Source organism: Corythoichthys intestinalis, chromosome 1, assembly GCF_030265065.1.
Source record: "Corythoichthys intestinalis isolate RoL2023-P3 chromosome 1, ASM3026506v1, whole genome shotgun sequence".
In the NCBI taxonomy this organism is placed as follows: domain Eukaryota; kingdom Metazoa; phylum Chordata; class Actinopteri; order Syngnathiformes; family Syngnathidae; genus Corythoichthys; species Corythoichthys intestinalis.
This window is the reverse complement of record NC_080395.1, coordinates 32,747,876-32,769,851: the sequence shown is the minus strand read 5'-3', so window position 1 is coordinate 32,769,851 and position 21,976 is coordinate 32,747,876. Positions and strand designations below refer to the sequence as shown.

Below are 21,976 nucleotides of genomic sequence, written 5' to 3'. Positions count from 1 at the left end.
TTCGGGGGCTTGAAAAGGATTAGGGCATTTACAGTGGTATGAAAAGGTATCTGAACCTTTTGAAATTTCTCACATTTCTGCATAAAATCACCATCAAATGTGATCTGATCTTTGTCAAAATCACACAGATGTAAAAACAGTGTCTGCTTTAAAAACCACTAAAACCACCCAAACATTTGTAGGTTTTCTTATTTTAATAAGGGTAGCATGCAAACATTGACAGAAAGGGGAAAATAAGTATGTGAACCCTCTGCTTAAGATGACTTGGAGCAATTGATACCAATTTTTACCAAACCGACGGTCAAAAGAGCTGTCCGAAGACCAACGATCAAGGATTGTTGATTTGTATAAAGCTGGGAAAGGATACAAAAGAATCTTTCAAAGTCTGGATGTTCATCAATCGACAGTTGGAGAAGTTGTCTACAAAAAGAGAGAGTTTGGCACTGTTGTTTTTTTCCCAAGGAATGGCCGTCCACCAAAGATGAGGCCAAGAGTTCAGCGCAGAATACTCAGAGGGTAAAAAAGAACCCTCGAGTGTCTGCTAAAGACTTACACAAATCACTGGCACAGTCCAATATCTCTGTGCACACATCAACTGTTATGAACGGCAAGCCGTTGATGTGGATCCCAAACACAGACCAGAAGATCAGGTAGAGTGAATGTTTGTTTTTAATAAGTACAACAAAGGGAGCACGCTAGAAAATGGCAGTGTAACAAAGTACAACTAAGAGAGCACACTAGAAAACGCGAGTACAACAAAGTACAACTAAGAGAGCACGCGAGAAAACGCGAGTATAACAAAGTGTAACTAAGAGAGCACGCTAGAAGGCGCGAATATAAAAGAGTACAAAATTCTAACTATAAAGTCCAAAAGAGCACAAACGTAAAAATGATCAAACCAGACCACGACCGTAGAATGTCGGGAAGCACCAAGGACGACGATGAGAACACAGCGGTAAGCAAGGCAGGTAACCAGCAATAGTCCGACACTAGCAGATGGTGACAGGCTTCCTTAAATATTGAGCTTTCCTAATCAAGCACAGGTGTGTTGCGTTACACCGCCAGTCTGGCTCAATCAGGTGCTGAGTAAAGAAAAAAAAGCTGAGAACACACACAAACATGACATCAACTAAATGTAAAACGATGGCCAAGAATGGTGTTCATGGGAGGACTCCACAGTGGAAGCCACTGCTGTCTAAAAAAAAAAAAAACATTGTTGCCCGTTTAATGTTTGCAAAAAGGCACTTGGACACTCCACAGAAGTTTTGGCAAAATATTTTGTGGACTGATAAAACCAAATTTGAATTGTTTGGGAGTAATACACAACGTCATGTGTGGAGTAAAAATGGAATACCTCACCAACACCAACACCTCATCCCTACCGTGAGGCATGGTGGAAGGGGCTGTTTTGCTTTTACAGGGCCTGGATAACTTGCAATCATTAATGGAAGAATGAATTCAAAAGTTTATCAGAATGTTTTGCAGGAAAACCTGAGGCCGTCTGTCAGACAGTTGTAGCCAAAAAGAGGATGGATGCTGCAACAAGATAATGATTCAAAACGCAGAAGTACATCAACTTCAGAATGGTTTCAGAAAAAGATACAGGTCCTGGAGTGGCCAAGCGAAATTCCAGACTTGACCCCCATTGAGATGCTGTGGCATGCCAAACATCCCAGGAATCGACCTGAACCACAGCAGTTTTGTAGAGAAGAATGGGCCAAGATTAGCCCTGATCGATGTGCCAGACTGATCTGCAGCTACAGGAAGCATCTGGTTGAAGTTAATGCTGCCATGGGTGGGGGTGGGGGGCGGACAAAAAATATTAAATGTGATGGTTCACTTACTTATTTGTCCCCGTCGTGTCATTGTTTGCCTACTATCCTCATTAAAATATGAAAACCTATGAATGTTTGGGTGGTTTTAGTTAAAGTAGACGCTGTATTTTCATCTGTGTGATTTGGACAAAGATCAGATCACATTTGATGGTGATTTTATGCAGAAATGTGAAAAATTCTTTTTCATACCACTTTATCACTTTTACACTAGGTAGCATGTGCATTGAACGTTGTTTTATACAGTGGTGCCTCTATTTACGAATGTCTCTATATACAGAATTTTCAGGTTAAGACACGCCTCAACGGAAAAATATTACATATTAAATATTAATATGTAATATTAATATTACTAAAGAAATTTCAGGATATGAAAAGCAAAAATACAGTATGGCTGGTAATCTCAGCTCCCAGAATTTACTGAACGTAACATATTTATAGCTGCTCTGCAATTGGCTGTTGCCTAGCATTCCTGGCATCCATTTGGCTAAGATGGACCTCTACTGTATATGTATGTGCGTATCCCAGTGTGCTCTTCATTGGACCCTCGTGTTCCAACAGCTTTACATGAGTGTAATAACTTTTATTCTTTACTTTATTCTTGTTTTTTTTTTTTTTTTTTTACTACGTGTACAACTCTAATTTTATGTTTATTGTGCAATAATCTAATTGTAACATGTAATCGTTACATTTTTTTGATGCATCTTTACGCATTATAAGATCTTTATGTCTGAATATTGTGGGGCTATAAACGGATTAAGGCATTTACATGGAAAATGTTTCCCTATTTACAGAATTTTCAAGAAACGAAATTTAGAACCAATTAATTTTGTAAGTAGCGGTACAACTGCATATCACTTCTGGTCTTTCTACCAGTCTATCACGTCTGATTTTTTTTTTTTTTTTTTCTTTTTTTGGATGGCTGCATTTTCTGAATAAATAAATATATAAATAAAGCCACAATCACAGTCATGATGAAGGGAAAAATATTCCTAATAGCTTATTTTTCATTCCATCTCAGCTGGACAAAAAAAAAAAATAATTTTTTACATTTTACATCACATTACAAATCCGCTTATGAGTTGAAGTGCCATGAGGTGTAGGCATCAAAAGGCATGATAGAAATTGCCAAAAGTGCTACATACAATTGTAACAAAAGTCACAGTTAAATTTTAGTAATCATGATGTAGCTGAAGATATTGAACTGAATTGTGAGCTGAAGCATAGGCAGAGTTTGACTTTTGGGGCACGGGGGGCACAACATGTTGATGACCTCGAAACGCAGTGTCAGCAATAAAATTAACTTACAAGAATATTTATAATAATAAGTTGCCAATGAATGTTTTTTGTTTCCCATCTTTCGTTGAGGGGAATTCTAAATCAGGCTGCTTAGGCAGTACTTTTCGCCAGGATCGTCAACCATTGAATATGGTACGCCAACCGGTGTCGTGCCAATGTAGTTACCCCAGTCAAAAACTGTATTCCCTGGGCGGAGCCATATGGAGGTACATTTGTGTCTTTATTTTTCAATCCCAAAAAAAGTTGCTTCAATCAAAATTTACATTTTCAATTAAAAAAAAAAAAAACAAACAAACAAAAAAAAAAAAGTTGCTTCAGTAAAAAAAAAAAAAAAAAATGTTTTTGAATCCAAAAATAAATTTGAAACTAAAAAAAAAAAAAAAAAAAAAAAAAACTTGTGAAAGCTATTTTTTTTTTTAGTTATATATATATATATATATATATATATATATATATATATATATTTTTTTTTTTTTATTGAAGCAACTTTTTTGATTGAAGAAATTTTGATTTGTTTTTGGGCCACATTTTGGCTAGGGCGTTTTTGTCTTTATTATTCAATCAAAAAATAAGTTGCTTCAAAAATATATATTTTCAAAAAGAAAAATCACTTCATTCATTAAAAAAAAAAAAGTCAGATTTCAATCACAGAAAACATTTTTGAATGTGAAAAAATATTTGGGATTTAAAAATTTGCATTTGAACACTTAATTTCTCATTGATTGAAAATTTCATTTTCAAGATTTATTTGATTGAAACAATCCTTTTTGTGTTTGGGCCATATTATGGGTAGGACATTTGTGTCTGAATCATTCAATCCCCAAAAAGTTGCTTCAATCAAAAAACATATCTTTAGTCAAAGAAAAAAAATCATTTGCAAAATAAAATTGCCCTTCCCTATTTTTTATTTTTTTTTTAAATTAAACAGTATGCAAAGCAAATGACCGTCTAAGGTGCTAGTCACATGATCTGTTTGAAAAATAATTTTGACCCATTATAAAAACATATTTTTTGTTCATTTCATTCATTTTTGTTGCAGTGTTATTGCTTTACAACTAATATATATATATATATATATATATATATATATATATATATATATATATATATATATTTTTTTTTTATTTATTTTTTTTTTTTTTAGGAAAGTCAATTTCATGCAATGACACTTTTCGCCCCCCCCCCCCCCCCCCCCTCCTTAAAATCCGTTTATGAGATTAGTTACCAATTTGTAATGGCATACGTCACTATTTGTAAACTTGCCAACGGCCTCGGGTTGACAGGTATGAGAAACGCAACTCTGTAATGGCGAATTGTTGAACATTTCCACACTGACACAATGCAGCAAACTTTGACTAGCACTTAATTATTGGCATGCATTTGGCGGATCTTATGAGTGCCTCATCCAACTCATCAGGGAGTTCGGAGACGTGTTTTTCTGCCGCAGCGTGAGTTATTGTTATTATGGTACATGTGACTTCTAGCCACGATTTCGGTGTTTAATCAGAGGCTCCCATATTGGCGTCATTCATTGGAGGAGGGGAAGGTGAGGTTGGGGGAAAAAATAGTGGGTGGGGGTGGAGGTTTTACACTTGAACGTGGTCCACTGAGGAAGAAACCACCGAGCAAGTACCTCTTATCTCCGGTGCTCCTCAACCAGTCGGAGATGCTCTATCTGCGGTGCCGTTCACGGTCGCGTCCGCCGCCCAGGTGTTGGGACACGATGCGGGCGCGTCTTTAATTCGCATGCATGCGCTTGACGTCGTCTTCCCCGGTCCGGTTCGCAGACCGATGGGAAGATGCTGAGCAGACTAATGAGTAGTAGCATCCGGAGTCTGGACCGGGAGTGCAACTGCACCGTGCGGCTGCTGGACGATTCCGAGTACACCTGCACCATACAGGTCAGTGCAGTCACTACAGACAGCAACACGTCCTTTATTTCATCAAAATCCCTTGACGCATTTCATTGATCTGAACGTGATTACTGGGGTGGGGGGGCTCAGACAGTCAGTCAGATGATCATTGAGGGTGCGTGGTCAATGACATCACCAGTGTGGACATCCCAGCAGTTCTGCAGCAATTTTGGACACTTGCAAAGCTAACAACTGCATGCAATAAAATCTCTAATTAGAACATGTCAGTGCAGCTCAAACGGGATGAGACAGGCATGCTATTTTATAAACAGGATTATCATGCAGCATTAAAGGGATTGCTTTTCCATGTTTTTGTGTGTTGGCAATATAAATCCTCTTGGAGTGTAATGCCCAATTAACCCCCTAACAAAGAAATTAAATAAATAAAAAAAAAATATATATATATATATATATATGTAAAAGAAAAAAAATACTTTAAAATGGGAGGACTGGCTGTGAATTCTCATTTTACAGTGCCACTTACGGCAGACAATTAGTTAAATGAGTGCCTTGTAAGACTTAAAAAGTCACAGTTCTATATGAAAGGATAAAGAAATTTCACTTCAATTACTTGTTACTAGCTCACTACGGTGCTAAGTATCATACAGTGTTGCGTTAGTGAACATGTTTATGTCAAAAGTTCACGTTTGGGCTTCTGATTTTTGTTGTGTGCAGTTTGCTTCTCATCCCTGTGCTTGTGTGGATTATCTGCAGATATTCTTGCCTATTCTCAGTTTCTCACATATGATATTGCCTGTCAACCAGACTATGGGGTCCCATATTTTGTGTCCTAAATTAATTGATTAAGACTCCATTTACAATATACTGTATAGTTACTTTGGTGGTGGCAGCACGGTGGAAGAGCCGTTAGCACGTCCGTCTCACAGTTCAGAGATCAAGGGTCAACCCCCGGCTCCGGCTTCCTGTGTGGAGCTTGCATGTTCTCCCTGTGCCTGCATAGGCCTTCTCCGGGTACCCCGGTTTCCCCCACATCCCCAAAAACATGCATGGTAGGCTGATCGAACCCTAGGTATGAGCGAATGGTTGTTTGTCTCCTTGTGCCCTGCGATTGGCTGGCAACTGATTCAGGGTGTTCCCTGCCTCCTGCACGTAGTTAGCTGGGATTGGCTCCAGCACCGCATCGCTGACGTGACAGAGAAAGGGAGCGGTGTGGTTGAGAGTTTACTTTCACTTTTAATGTTTTGTTGTTGTCGCGGGGGCAGCAGCTTTAACAGGGAAGCCCAGACTTCCCTCTTCCCAGCCACTTTAACCGCTCCTCCGGCAGGATCCCAAGGCCAGGCCAGACGAAAGATATAGTCTCTCCAGCATGTCCTGGGTCGTCCACGGGGCCTCCTGCCTGTGGGACATGCCCGGAACACCTCTCCGGGGAGGTGTCCAGGAGGCATCCGAACCAGATGGCTGAGCCACCTCAGCTGGCTCCTCTCAACTCGGAGGAGTAGCGGCTTGACACCGAGTCCCTTCCGGATGACCGAGCTTCTGACCCTATTTCTAAGGGAGAGACGGACACCCTGGGGAGGAAACTCATTTCAGCCACTTGTGTCCGGGATCTTGTTCTTTCGGTCACGACCCACAGTTCGTGATCATAAGTGAGGGCAGGAACGTAGATCGACTGGTAAATCAAGAGCTTTGCCTTTCGGCTCAGCTCCTTCCTCATCACTACCGACCGGTGCAGAGTCCACATTACCGCAGACACTGCACCGATCTGCCTGTCGATCTCCCTCTCCCTCCTACACTCAATCGTGAACAAGACCTAAAGATACATGAACTCCTCCACTTGGGGCAGGATCCCATCTCCGACCCGGAGAGGGCACTCCACCCTTTTCCGACTAAGGACCATGTTCTCGGATTTGGAGGTGCTGATCTTCATCCCAACCACTTCACACTCGGCGTCGAACCGCTCCAGTGAGAGTTGGAGGTCACAGCTTGATGAAGCCATCATCACCAGATCATCTGCAAAAAGCAGAGACGCAATGCTGAGGTCACCAAACCGGACCCCCTCAACGCTTCGGCTGCTCCTAGAAATTCTGTCCATAAAAATTATGAACAGAATCGGTGAAAAAGGGCAGCCTTGGCGGAGTCCAACCCTCACTGGGAACAAATTCGACTTACTGCCAGCAATGCGGACCAAACTCTGACACCGGTCGTACAGGGACAAAACAGCCCTTGCAGTTTGCATTTTTCATGGGATAAGAGACCCTTAAATGGCGTAAATTGCGTCAGTACTTTTCAGATTCATATGCCAGTTACCGTATTGGCTCGAATATAAGACGGTGTTTTTTGCATTGAAATAAGCCTGAAAAAGAGGGGGTCGTCTTATATTCGCGGTCTTGACAGTATACCCATTTACGACATTAGATGGCGCCAGATATTTTTGAAGCGATGTTCTGTCATGACAGATCTCAGCTACTCTCCCCATTCACGACACTAGATGGCACCAGATACCATTAAAGCGATGTTCTGTCATGCTGGATCTCAGCTACCCTCATAATCTTATTGCAATGTTTTTCCTTATTCAGATTTGTTTGAAGACTACAGTTACAGTTAGACTTCACTTTGATGGTCAATGCAGTTATTGCAATTTTGTTGTTTTATCACAATAGATTGGTTTATTTACATTTCAAAAACCAGAAGCCATTCATTTACGAATGTGATTGCACTTTAGTTTACATATTTAAATGTTCAGATATTAAGATTTGAATGAGGCAAAATAACATGCTTTTTCTCTCAAATATATTGTAATAATCATTTGTTTCGGCTGTACTGTAATTATTTTCTGTATAAAAATTAATTTGTGTTCAAAAAGTCTTTTTTCAAACTTGAGTCTTTAAAAAGATTGGGTCGTCTTATAATCAGGGCCATCTAATATTCGGGCCAGTACGGTACATTATCTAATTTACAGATGTAGGGGCTGTAAAGATTATTTTTGTGAGGCCATAATGCTGAAGCCAAGGGTGCAGGACTGCGCTAGTCAATGATAATTTGAGTACATTCTGTTATTTGTAAAATGTGTATCGCAGGTAGCCCTTCATTGTAATCCTCACCCAAGAAGTAGTTACTTAGTTAAAAAAAAAAATTGACTGCAGCCCCGGCTGTAGATTAAAATGTAATTTGCAGTGCTGTGGGGCTTCAAGCTGTTGTGAATGCACTCCCTTTTTAATGTGTTACTGAAGAGGCTTCTGCATTCTGTTAACAGCGGTTAATGGCGCACAACACAAAATCGCACAAAAACCACACTCACTTACCCAGGCCTTAGTTTAAAGCATTCCTCCTTACTCCTTGCACTTGACGCATCAGAGAAAATCAATAACGTATTGACATAAATGAAGACGCGACATGTGTTTGTAAGTGGTGAAGATGCAGAGCGGTGAGGAGAACTCATTATTAGTGTATATTATCTGCTTTGTGCTGAAAGTCACATGACTTCAACGTGGCCTCGCCGTGGAGTTGTTTGGAGCTTCCTCGCTTGCAGAGGGATTCCACTTCTATGATGAATTAAAGATGATGACAGCACTCAAAGACGTGGCTAAAGCGTTTATTTCTGACATGTAACGTGACTGCAAAGAAAAAGCAAAGCCTTTCAACCACTGACAACTTCAAGTACTTTTACTCTGGGGATTCTTAAAAGGTGGATTTGAAATCACCTTGAGTTATTTTCTTCCTCAAGCCTCAATCTGCCAACAAGTGGAGAGAAATAATTGTTTTACATGAATGTTTAAACGCCCTGCACCTTAAAAAAGAAATATATAGTGCCTTGCAAAAGTATTCGGCCCCCTTGAACCTTGCAACCTTTCGCCACATTTCAGGCTTCAAACATAAAGATATAAAATTTAAATTTTTGTCAAGAATCAACAACAAGTGGGACACAATCGTGAAGTGGAACAAAATTTATTGGATAATTTAAACTTTTTTAACAAATAAAAAACTGAAAAGTGGAGCGTGCAATATTATTTGGCCCTCTTGCGTTAATACTTTGTAGCGCCACCTTTTGCTCCAATTACAGCTGCAAGTCGCTTGGGGTATGTTTCTATCAGTTTTGCACATCGAGAGACTGACATTCTTGCCCATTCTTCCTTGCAAAACAGCTCGAGCTCAGTGAGGTTGGATGGAGAGTGTTTGTGAACTGCAGTCTTCAGCTCTTTCCACAGATTCTCGATTGGATTCAGGTCTGGACTTTGACTTGGCCATTCTAACACTTGGATACGTTTATTTTTGAACCATTCCATTGTAGATTTGGCTTTATGTTTTGGATCATTGTCCTGTTGGAAGATAAATCTCCGTCCCAGTCTCAGGTCTTGTGCAGATACCAACAGGTTTTCTTCCAGAATGTTTCTGTATTTGGCTGCATCCATCTTCCCTGTCCCTGCTGAAGAAAAGCAGGCCCAAACCATGATGCTGCCACCACCATGTTTGACAGTGGGGATGGTGTGTTCAGGGTGATGAGCTGTGTTGCTTTTACGCCAAACATATCGTTTTGCATTGTGGCCAGAAAGTTCAATTTTGGTTTCATCGGACCAGAGCACTTTCTTCCACATGTTTGGTGTGTCTCCCAGGTGGCTTGTGGCAAACTTTAAACGAGACTTTTTATGGATATCTTTGAGAAATGGCTTTCTTCTTGCCACTCTTTCATAAAGGCCAGATTTGTGCAGTGTACGACTGATTGTTGTCCTATGGACAGACTCTCCCACCTCAGCTGTAGATCTCTGCAGTTCATCCAGAGTGATCATGGGCCTCTTGGCTGCATCTCTGATCAGTTTTCTCCTTGTTTGAGAAGAAAGTTTGGAAAGACGGCCGGGTCTTGGTAGATTTCCAGTGGTCTGATGCTCCTTCCATTTCAATATGATGGCTTGCACAGTGCTCCTTGAGATGTTTAAAGCTTGGGAAATCTTTGTATCCAAATCCGGCTTTAAACTTCTCCACAACAGTATCTCGGACCTGCCTGGTGTGTTCCTTGGTTTTCATAATGCTCTCTGCACTTTAAACAACCCTGAGACTATCACAGAGCAGGTGCATTTATACGGAGACTTGATTACACACAGGTGGATTCTATTTATCATCATCGGTCATTTAGGACAACATTGGATCATTCAGAGATCCTCACTGAACTTCTGGAGTGAGTTTGCTGCACTGAAAGTAAAGGGGCCGAATAATATTGCACGCCCCACTTTTCAGTTTTTTATTTGTTAAAAATGTTTAAATTATCCAATAAATGGTGTTCCACTTCACGATTGTGTCCCACTTGTTGTTGATTCTTGACAAAAAAATTAAATTTCATATCTTTATGTTTGAAGCCTGAAATGTGGCGAAAGGTTGCAAGATTCAAGGGGGCCGAATACTTTTGCAAGGCACTGTATATATCTTTGCCCCTTAGGAAATGATGTTGGCAGTGCAACTGCCTAATTCTACTCAGGTCAAGGTTTTAAAATTGAACATAAGACTCAAAAATGTATATTTAAATATTATATTAGGCATTCATTTATTGTAATAGCTTGCTCTGGGATGCAATAACACAATACATTAAAAAAAGGAGGACTTAGAGGCTGCTTCTCCCAATCAAGAAGCTAAATTCGGACATAAAAATTTACTGATTCAACACTTTCACCAACATAGCACAGCAGGGAACCAAATTACAATTTAAACTTTAATTTCTTTGCATATTCAATTTTTCTCGCCCTGGGAAATAATGAAAAAGGGCATAATTTTACACAGTGGGCTTAGTAATGATGCCAAACTGGTACAGTTGTTTTCAAAGGTTACACCATTTACATAACAGACTTAATCCGGTCATGTATTGATAGTTTATAGCAGTTTTAACATGTTTTTGACGTTCTACAAAATGTGACGTCAGTACACCTCGGAGATATGGCCCAGAATAAAATGTGCTAATTGTGGCCCATTTAGTTCAATTAGTGAACACTTGCCGAACACTCATCATAGGAGAATAATAATAGTTTAACCTTCATGAATGGAACCGCATTAGTGGTAAAAAAAAAATGCACAAAAATGACATCAGTGGGAATTCAATTGCAGCAATTGGCAACCAACAGCTTTGGTTTTCATAGAACAGCAATGTTTTATACACTGCTGGCCAAAAGTATTGGCACCCCTGCAATCCTGTCAGATAATGCCCAGTTTCTCCCAGAAAATGATTGCAATGGTAGTAATATCTTGATTTATTTTGCTTGCGCTGAAAAAAAAAAACACAAAAAAGAATGAGAATTAAAAAAAAAAATCATTATCATTTTAAGCGACACGGTGGTTGAGTGGTTAGCACGTCCGCCTCACAGTTCTGAGATTAAGGTTTCAATCCCGGGCTTCGGCCTTCCTGTGTAGAGTTTGCATGTTCTCCCTGTGCCTGCGTGGGTTTTCTCCGGGAACTCCGGTTTCCTCCCACATCCCAAAAAAACATGCATGCTAGGCTGATTGAACACTCTAAATTGACCGTAGGTATGAGTGTGTGTGTGTGTGTGAATGGTTGTATGTCTCCTTGTGCCCAACTAGTTCAAGGTGTACCCTGCCTACTGCCCGTAGTTACCTCCGTGACCCTCGTGAGGAAAAGCGGCATGGAAAATGAATGAATGAATTATCATTTTACATAAGACTCCAAAAATGGCCTGGACGAAAGTATTGGCATCCTCAGCCTAATACTTGGTAGCACAACCTTTTGACAAAATAACTGCGAACAACAGATTCAGGTATCCATCAATGAGTTTCTTAGAATGCTCTACTTTTTTTATTTTTTATTTTTTTTTAGATATCTCCTTAGGTGTTCTATGGAATTCAGGTCTGGACTCATTGCTGGCCACTTTAGACGTCTCAAGTGCTTTCTCTCAAACCATTTTCTAGTGCTTTTTTAAGTGTGTTTTGGGACCCAGTTTTCTAACACTGGGCCCTACATTATGCTGCAAAATTTGTTGGTAGTCTTCAGACTTCATAATGCCATGCACACGGTCAAGCAGTCAAGTGCCAGAGGCAGCAAAGCAACCCCAAAACATCAGGGAACCTCCGCCATGTTTGTGGGGACCAAGTTCTTTTCTTTGAAGGCCTTGTTTTTTCCCCCTGTAAACTCTATGTTGATGCCTTTCCCCAAAAAGCTATACTTCTGTCTCATCTGAACAGAGAACATTCTTCTTAAACGTTTTTGGCTTTCTCAGGTAAGTTTTGGCAAACTCCAGCCTGACTTATTTTATATCTCTGGGTCAGAAGTGGGGTCTTCCTGGGTATCCTACCATAGAGTCCCATTCAGATGCCGACGGATAGTACGGTTTGACACTGTTGTACCCTTGGACTGCAGAACAGCTTGAACTTGTTTAGATGTTAGTCGAGGGTTTCTATCCACCATTCGCACAATCTTTCGTTGAAATCTCTCGTCAATTTTTCTCTTCCGTCCACATCTAGGGAGGTTAGCCACAGTGCCATGGGCTTTACACTTATTGATGACACTGCGCACGGTAGACAGAGGTCTTTGGAGATGGACTTGTAGCATTGAGATTGCCCATGCTTTCTCACAATTTTGCTTCTCAAGTCCTCAGACAGTTCTTTGGTCTTCTTTTCTCCATGCCCAATGTGGTAAACACAGTGACACAGGACAGAGGTTGAGTCAACTTTAATCCATTTTGACTGGCTGTGAGTGTGATGTAGTTATTGCCACCACCTGTTATGTGCCACAGGTAAGTTACAGGTGCTGTTAATTACAGAGAGAAGCATCACATGATTTTTCATATCTTTCCTCTGGCCCATTTTGTGAGTTTTGTGTAAAATGATAATGATTAAAAAAAAAAAAAAATCCATTCTGTTTTCTGTTTTTTTTTTTTTTCATTGCAAGCAAAATAAATAAAGATATTAATACCAAAACATTTGTAAATGCAATCATTTTCTAGGAGAAATTGAGCATTATCTGACAGAATTGCAGGAGTGCCAATACTTTTGGCCATATATATGCTATATTGTAGCATAGACCATTAGTTATTTCAAACCATGTACTACATAAAAATACCTGTTGCTTCCCAAGTATCACCACAATGCCCAACATTAAAAAAGCAGCATACTAGACCCAAATACTAATAGTTACATTTATTATTACTGTTTGGCAATGTAACATAATGAAGTTTATGGCACTAGAAGCCTGCCTTCCATTCCAATTATCGTGTTCGCATGTGGAAAAAATTGTGAGTGAAGTTAAAATTTAAAAATGCAGGTATACAGTTGTTCAACATAGTGTGCTCAGCTCTTTATACTAGTGTGGGAGTTTGAATATTGTCACATCATGTACTGCAGTTGCCAAACTCGTGACAGAAAAACATTAACGCAGACAAATTACACATTGGTTTTAATGGAGGTTTTAAGAGAGTGGCTCAGTCATTTGGCACCTGGTATCTGATCTGCGTCAGGCCTGGCAGGAAGGAGACACTCTTTATTTTCTACTATGAAGTAAAATATAATGCGGAGATATGTTCAAGAAAAATGATTTGAAAATTATTCATGTTGCAGTTCTTTAGAAACGTCCCCGATGTAATGTTTATTTAGAAATCCTGCCGCTATTGTAAGATTCATTTTTGGTGTTCTTACATGAGAGTGTCTGCTCAGTTTGCCTGGGCTGTCTACATCTCGGCACTAAATTAATGATAATGCCTAAGTTTAGCATAAATTGGCTTTTATACCCACCCAGAATAAGATGAGGACTGGTTTCGAAACAAAACCTCAGAGGGACACAGTGATGTGGTTACTTTTTGCAGGATGTGTTCCTACGTTTATGACCACTCCTTGATGCACTGTTTTCAGTGGGGTAAACATACTGATTTTTAAAATCTTTTAGTCACTGTAAAGCGGAAGAAAAAAAAAAGAAGTCTTAAAAATATTTACAGACTGCAGACAAAAATGTTAACAACACTGCCATATTTGAAATACTTCAAAATTAAAGCATACAAAATAATGCATGAACGTCAATGCCTTGCAACTTTAAAGGTAATATGAAATGGTGACCATGTCCTAAAAATGAAAATGACTGCACTAATTTAATTTTCCAAGTATAAAACCAATTTTGTACTCCAATTTGAATTTATTTGGTAATTTCTTTAAGCATTTCAAAGTTATTCCATCCAAAACAATTCATCAGAGAAGGCCCACTTTTTTTCAGCAATTCTGGTTGTGACATCACAACCAGATTTGTTTTTTAACCTGTCCTGTTCAACTGCTTAGACACAGAAAATGGGAATCTGAACTTGAAGCCCCTTTCACACTTATATCCCGGTAAAATCCCGTGTAAGGTGACACGGGATTTAGTCGTGTCATGGCGTTCACACATGGGGAAATGTCCCGGGAACAAACCGGGTTGTATGTGTGAAAGTGGCTTGATTTATCCCGGGTTGGAGTCTCTGCGCTCTTTGTACGGGGAGAGCGGCTGCCGCAATTTTTATAACCTGTCATTTTTGGTCGGCAGCGGCTAACATATTCTCTTGGTCAGATTGTGTTTCGTTACAGAGTCCATTGTGGGAGCGTTCCCAAAGTCGTACCTGCAGCCAATTCAATCTCATTAGGACTATTGTATTTAGGCCCAGGTGATCCAAGAGAAGGGTGCCGAGATATTAACTTGCTGGGCGCCATTCGGCACTTTGTACTCTTGAATTTCATGTATTTGCTAGCTTGATCGTCTGCCGCCCTTGTTTTGAAATCTGCGTTGTGCTGGTCCCGTATTTGAGTGAATTTGTTTTGTTGTCTTATCGACTCTCTGCCTACTGCTTAGGTTAATATTATTGATCCCCGTCGACCTACTGCCACGGACCCATTGTGATATTCCCCCTTTTCAGCGATCGAGTGTATTTTTGCTTGCAGTTAATAAACATTTGAACGCATTCTTTCGATGTTTTCTGCTTTGAGGTACAACCTTGTTTCCGCAGTTGCAGACGCTAACATCATCAACAAAATAAACCTCACTATTCCAAAGATGGATGATTGACTCTCTTCCTCGGCTCTACGATCCAGTAGCAATTTAATTTCGTTATGCTTCAGTTTAATTTTGCCATTTCCAGTTTGCCATGTTGAATTGTGATATTTTTTTATTGATGTTCATCTTACTGAAAGAAAGAGGACATGACAATCAGCTCACCATGATATTCACGTAATCAGCCTTTGTGCTGTGACCCGGGAATCAGACGCGTGCTTTCACACATGCCTCGTCCCAGGAACGTCCCGGACATAAGACTAAGACGCGACCCATTAAATGTCCGTGCAATCTCCGTGTCAGTCGCCCTGGAAATTTCTTTCACACACAAGGGCTACCTGTTTAAATCCCGGGTTTTTAATGGTGTACAGGCAGTGTTGTTAATAACGGCGTTACAATATAACGGCGTTACTAACGCCGTTATTTTTTTTCAGTAGTGAGTAATCTAATTAATTACTTTTCTCATCTTGGCAATGCCGTTACCGTTACTGAGGAGGAAAAGGCATGCGTTACTATGCGTTACTAAGTTGGTTGAATAAAAAAAGTCAGAGAGACGGACTCACGGAGAGGAGAGAGCAGAGCAGGAGTGGGGAAGGCGTTGCAAACGCGATGCTAGGTGGCTCCAATAATACCTGACTGTAGCCTACAAACTACGCCCACATGATATGGTAGATATCACATATTATAGAACTAGATGCAAATGATAGACACGGCTGCATTGGCAACATGTTTTAAGGACTACATGCGTTAGTAAACAGCCGCCATCTTAAAGCAGTAGACCTCTCAGGAAGGCTCTGTTGTAGAGATCCTTCCTCGCGAACCTACTTTTTTTTTTTTTTTTTAATCTAAAATTGTCCTAAATCGGCAAAATCTTCACTTAAATCTATCTTTAAATGATGAAACAGTTTTAAAACTTACACATGTTGAAAGTAGACAGAAGGGAACTAATGCAATAGCGGGAGCAATTTTAACAACTTTAACGGTTGATTCACAACTTTAAATGACTTCAACACATAGCAAAGCTTACTATCTAGTTATCGCAATACCCTTGTGTCTAGTTAAGTGGAGGGTAAAGAATTGGGCTAGGGCCAATTGTCCCAAAAACCCTTTAAACTTCACATTGTGTGACCTTTATTTATTTATTTATTTAAAAAAAAAAACAACAACAAAAAACATGAAAATTATCACTGGTTACTTTGCCAAGTAACTAATTACTCTTAAATCCAGGTAACTGAGTTACTAACGCAATTACTTTTTGGGAGAAATAATTTGTAACTGTAATTAATTACTTTTTTAAAGTAAAATTAACAACACTGTGTACAGGTATACTGTATGTGAAAGGGGCTACAGCATGGGTGTCCAAAACTGTCCTCAAGGGCCGCTGTGGGTCCTGGTTTTTGTTCCTACCAATCGGGCATAGACAGTTTAAGCAATGAAGTTTGTGCTAAGACAAGCAGCACCTGACTGCAATCAACTGGTTACACTTGTGAGACACCAGATTGGTGAAAAGATGTCATCTTGTTTTGTAGAAATGAAATCCAGCACCCACTGCCGCCCTATGTGGAATAGTTTGGACACCACTGGGCTAGAGTGTCCTTATTGTCTGAACAGTTTTAATGTACCACATGGGAGTTTGATATACTCCCATTGTGGTAGTTCATTAAGTTTTCTTAACTAGGAGGAAGCAGCGAACAGGAAGGGGTTTTGGAAGGACAGAAAGAAAATAAACAGACAGAAGAGGAAAAAAACACACAACATCGACATGTGACACCCATCCATCCATCTTCTCCTGTTTATCCGAGGTTTATCTGAGGTCAGTTCACGGTTCAGAAGGGAAGCCCAGACTTCCTCTAACAACCACTTCATCCAGATCTTCCAGGGGGATCCCAAGGTTTTCCCAGGGCAGCCGGGAGACATAGTCTCCCCAGCATGTCCTGTGTACGCCCCACTGTCTCCTCTCAGTGGGACTAGCCCGGAACACCTTACCAGGGAAGCGTCTGGGAAGCATCCTAATATGATGCCCTCGCCACCTCATCTGGCTCTTCTTGATGATTTCATTTCATTATTACGTCTTTTCTGTCACTTTGTTGGATATGGTCTACTATAATTTTAAAGTCACTTGCTGTAGTCATAGACTTCATAATTGTATATTATGAAGTCTATGCTGTAGTATTCAATAGCACCATTTCTCACTCTTATCTCAAGGCACCACTATGTTTCATTCATCTTCTGTGTCGCTTATTCTCACGTCGGTTGTGGTGGTGCTGGAGCCTATCTCAGCTAACTAAGGGTAGTCGGCAGGGTACACTCCTAATTGGTAGCCAGCCAATCACAGGCACTGTATTTCTATATTAATATTTTCTGCTGTTGAAAAACTTTCAACATTCCTTTCCATTGACACTTTAGAGCAGGGGTCCTCAAATAAGAATCTTGAAGGTCGACAAATATTTTTTTCATACAAGCATGGGTCCATTTATTAATGTCGGTCAAATACAAGGCAGGTAGAAGGTGGTAAAGGTGGTTTTCTTTTGACCAAACAAAAATGCAATGTACATTTTGATTAAAAAAAATATATTGACAAAACATTTTTTTGAGTTTTAAGTTTTAAGTTGCAAACAATAACTTGACAGTACATTTTGTAACAGTAAAACACTGCTGGCCAATAAAAGAAAAATGTGCGAGTAGAACGTACTTGTTCACCTGTTCAGAACATTAATGACAAGCTCTGTCATTAAGGTGCAAACATAACAATTATTGACAGTATCTTTAACTGTACAACACTGCTCAATGATAGAAATGGCATTTGGGAGTCACAAAACTGTTTACACATCATCAGCCAGTACTTCAGTGCGTCTTGTGGTTAAGAAATCTGAGAATGAGATTTGTTTGATTTTTGTTGTCATTTCATCCTTCTTTTCCCTTTGAACATTGCTGTCATCACTTCAGTCATACACTCATTTATTATTCCTCCATCAGAGAACTGCTTCTTATGTTTGGCCACCACCCACGACACTTTGAGTGAGCACTCCGTTGCAATTTGTTGTTGTGTCATAGATTTAACAATAACCTTGCTTGACTCTTGATATGACTGCTTCAACTTGTTAATTTCTTGCCTTCTCAATTCTGATTTAAGAGGAAACTTATCTTCAAAAGAGCTGTGCTCTTTAACATAATGCCGCTTCACATTTAACTTTTTATCAGAGCAACTGTCTTTAAGCATATTAAGCGCATAGGTTTGGTACTTGTAGTTGGTAAAATGGAAGCATATTTGTCATTCCATTCCTCTTTGAAATTGATATTTTCGTTGTCCACTTTTCTCATTTGGTCAACTTTGAGCATGCCATTTTGTTAGATTCGGTCTTCTACTGGTGGCATATGTGGTGTTAGTGAACGTTGCTTAATGTTGTGATTAGGACTGGGAACCTCTAGGTACCTCACGATACGATACGATTTGCGATACAAAGCTCACGATAACGATGATATGACGATATGGCGATACAATGATTATTGATACATTGGTCAGGAAATCATTCTAGAATATTCTGCAAACAACTAATAAACAGAAAATCAAGCTTCTGCTGTGAATTGGAATGAGTTTATCACTAATAGACATCCAATCCATTTGAACTGGGAGGGTGGCAGCGAATGAATGTCTATGGCCGTCAGTGGCTGCCAATGCCTGGCAAAGAGATCATTTTGGGCTATTTAAGGTCATTTACCGGTTGATTTTCAGTTACTTCCTGTTGATTTTGGCGTATTTTACGGGTCACTTCCTGTTCATTTTGAGTTACAGAACAGGAAGTGACCTGGGAATCACCCAAATGAATAGGCAGTGACTCAAACTCAACAGGAAATGACCTGTAAATGCCCTGAAAATCGGACAGAATGACTGTGAATGCTCTGGTTTCGAATGAACGAACGTTCCCAGTCTAAATGGATTCAGCGTCGTGCACCGTCAATGCAGTCTTAGAGTTAACTGAGACACTATTATGGTGGAAGATTTTGGTAGCAACTTGTTAGTTCCTTATTATTTTTTAGACATTGACAAGAGCATATCGATAACCTTTTGTGATACAAAGTATCCCGATATATCACCATTTCGATATTTTGTCACATCCCTAGTTGTGATCTTGAACGTTGCCCGCATGCAGTGAGAGTGCCGGGGTAACACGGGGAAATGAATAAATAAATCACGTTTGCTCGCAGTATGACTCACGTACTTGAATGAAAATAAAGTACACGACAGCATGTACAAACAGATTGCAAAGTGCCGGGTGCGACTCGTGTTTGAGGTTGCTGACACTGCTGCGGTCCGTCCATGCTAGCTTGTAGCATGCAGGCTCTCTCAGCCAATCAGCGCATCCATGCACGTTCTCTCAGCCAATCAGCGCATCCACGCAGGTTCTCTCAGCCAATCAGTGCATCGTTGTCATAGAGATGACAACAGAAGTGAGAACATGGAAGGTATCTGACTAAAAATGATACAGAATTTAATGATAGAATAGTAGCGCATAGCGTAGATCGGCTATTCATACAAATGTTATATGTTGAAAAAAAGTTTTTGGGGTTTTTTTCCCCCAATTTTTGTACTTCTGTGGGTCCGCAGAGAGGTGTGCCATGGTCTGGTCGTGGACCGCGGTCCGCTAATTGAGGACCCCGGCTTTAGAGGGTCTCATTGTAAAATATGAGGTCATCACGCTCTCAAGTTAGGAGGACATTATTGTGATTTTAATTCTAACAAGTTTACTATGGATCTAAATCACCTTGTTAATAAATGCATTATATGGAAACAGTTACATTTATTTAACGGTTAGTGGGAAAGTCCGAAAATGGATGCCCCTTAGTCTTTAGCTATGCCAAACACAACCTTTCACCTCTTGGTGAAAGTTTGTTGTTTCCTCTTGTCTGAAATCTCCGGACTTGAAAGGTGTCTCCACTCTCGAAAGGTGTGATAAGGCTTGAAGAGAAGAAAGCAGTTTTTTGGTGTGAACGGAAGGCATCAGATGAGTACCTGAGTTACTGGCTAGTGGCTCTCTGTCACTTGTGACGTGAACTTGGAAGATCGCCGTGTTGAACTTGCAAATCAGAGAGAATACTCATGTGTTATCCAGAAGGACTGCAGGGCTGTGCATCTGATATTCAATTACCAAACTTGTGCATTTTTCACAGAGGTGAGCCAAATGTGGTCCTCAATTTACTGTATGTAGATCATTGCAGTGCATAGCCAAGTGTTTTACAGTTAAAAAGTGTTACAAACCCATGCTAGAGTAGAGTGCTGTACTGGTATTTAGTGCTTGATGGGTAACAAAGTTTGTTTACAAAGTCATTTTATAGGGACCAAAAATCAGTTACAATTCTGAATCAATATTTTTCCTTTTCCCATGTTTTTCTTCATTGCATTTTCTAGTAGTCATTACTTAGTGGGTGTGAAAGTCTGTTTACAGTTATATCTTGGGGATCAAAAATAACATATGAAAAGGGCAATTCCATTAATTCAGGGACATGTTTATTTGTTTTTGTATTGGGCTTGTTTTTCCATCAGTATTGTTGTAGGGACCAAAACTGAGTTTTTGTTTATCTATTTTATTATTATTTTACTTTTTTGGAATTTCCTTATTGAGCATACAGTATTTGTCCTTCAGTGTGTGTGTGGACAAATATTAAATGCTCTCCGGGCACCAGTGTTGTCATTAACGCGTTACTTGTTACTGTAATCTGATTACTTTCTTTCAGTAACGAGCAATCTAACGCGTTCCTTTTTCCAAGCCAGCAATCTGATCAAAGTTAGTTTCCTCGGTGCCTGTACGTTACTATTTTGTTGTTGCCTCATACTGTATGTAGAATGAAGAATATTGTAGTCATGTACGAAGAGCATTTGAAAAGAAAATACTGCGCTTGAGTTTGGGAGTGACATCGCATCTCATGTTTTCTCATCGGGGGGAAAAAAACAGGTCACGTGTATTTCCATCCTGCCTGCATGTTGAAGACTGAAATAAAAGTCAAAAGTTTGGACACACTTCATGATTTTTGCGTTTTATATATTTTCACTACTATTGTATATTCTCACTGAAGACATCAAAACTATGAACGAACATGTGGAATGGCAAAAAAAAAGTGAAATAACTGAAAACAGGTTTTGTGTTCTACATTCTTCAAAGTATCCACCTTTGTGGTGTCTCCAAACGTTTGGCCAATACTGTACGTATATATATGTATATACACATCTTGACACTGTTCGAGTTCAATCAACTGTTCAAGTTGTTGTTGGCGGCGTTTGAAAGCTCTAAATATCCATCTTGCCTCCTCTGGTGTAGCTTTGGTTTAGCAAAGCAAAGGATTGTCTCCGAGGTCTCATGATCTGTTCGAAAAATGATTTTGACCCTTTATGAAAACTTTATGTTGTAGGATTTTTGTTCATTTCATTAATTTTTATTATTTGTTTTATTGCTTTACAAGTTTTGGAGACAACATTTTAACGGCTAGGTCTTTATTTCAAAGGGGAAGTTCAGAATTTTTTACATTAGGCTTAATCTTGGAGTTAGCGGGGATTTAATTAGTCGTTGGAGTTGATTTAAGCAAATTTTGTGCAATTTGTCAGTTATTTGTTAGTTTTAGGGCTACGGAATGGCTAAGCTAGGGCAAGTCAATGGCTGGTCGACTAATTAAACCCCCGCTAACTCAAAGATTAAGCCTTATGTGAAAAACTCAATTACACGCAATGACATTTTTCAGTTATTTTTATGTTGAGGCAGCAAAAGGAAAAAAAATTGGTAAAAAGTAACGGATAAGTTACTTTTAAAGTAACTTAGTTACTTTGATAATAAAGTAATCAGTAAAGTAACTAGATTACTTTTTTAGGTGTAATTAGTAATCAGTAATTAAATTACTTTTTAAAGTAATCCGTGACAACACTGCTGGGCACCAACTTTTGTTTACACAGTCATGGGGTCATGTGATAGGGAAAAAAACATCAA

The 21,976-nt window shown here is 39.6% G+C and overlaps 1 protein-coding gene across 1 annotated transcript in view; it reads left to right on the top strand.

Moving 5' to 3' along the window:
• Window positions 1-4,714: 4,714 nt before the first annotated feature.
• Window positions 4,715-21,976, top strand: part of LOC130914529 (FERM domain-containing protein 5-like) — a 91,150-nt gene continuing 73,888 nt past the window's right edge. Inside the window, exon 1 of the mRNA XM_057833796.1 lies at window positions 4,715-5,032. Coding sequence (XP_057689779.1) covers window positions 4,931-5,032 — 102 coding nt within the window. The 5' untranslated portion in view covers window positions 4,715-4,930. The remainder of the gene's footprint in view (window positions 5,033-21,976) is intronic.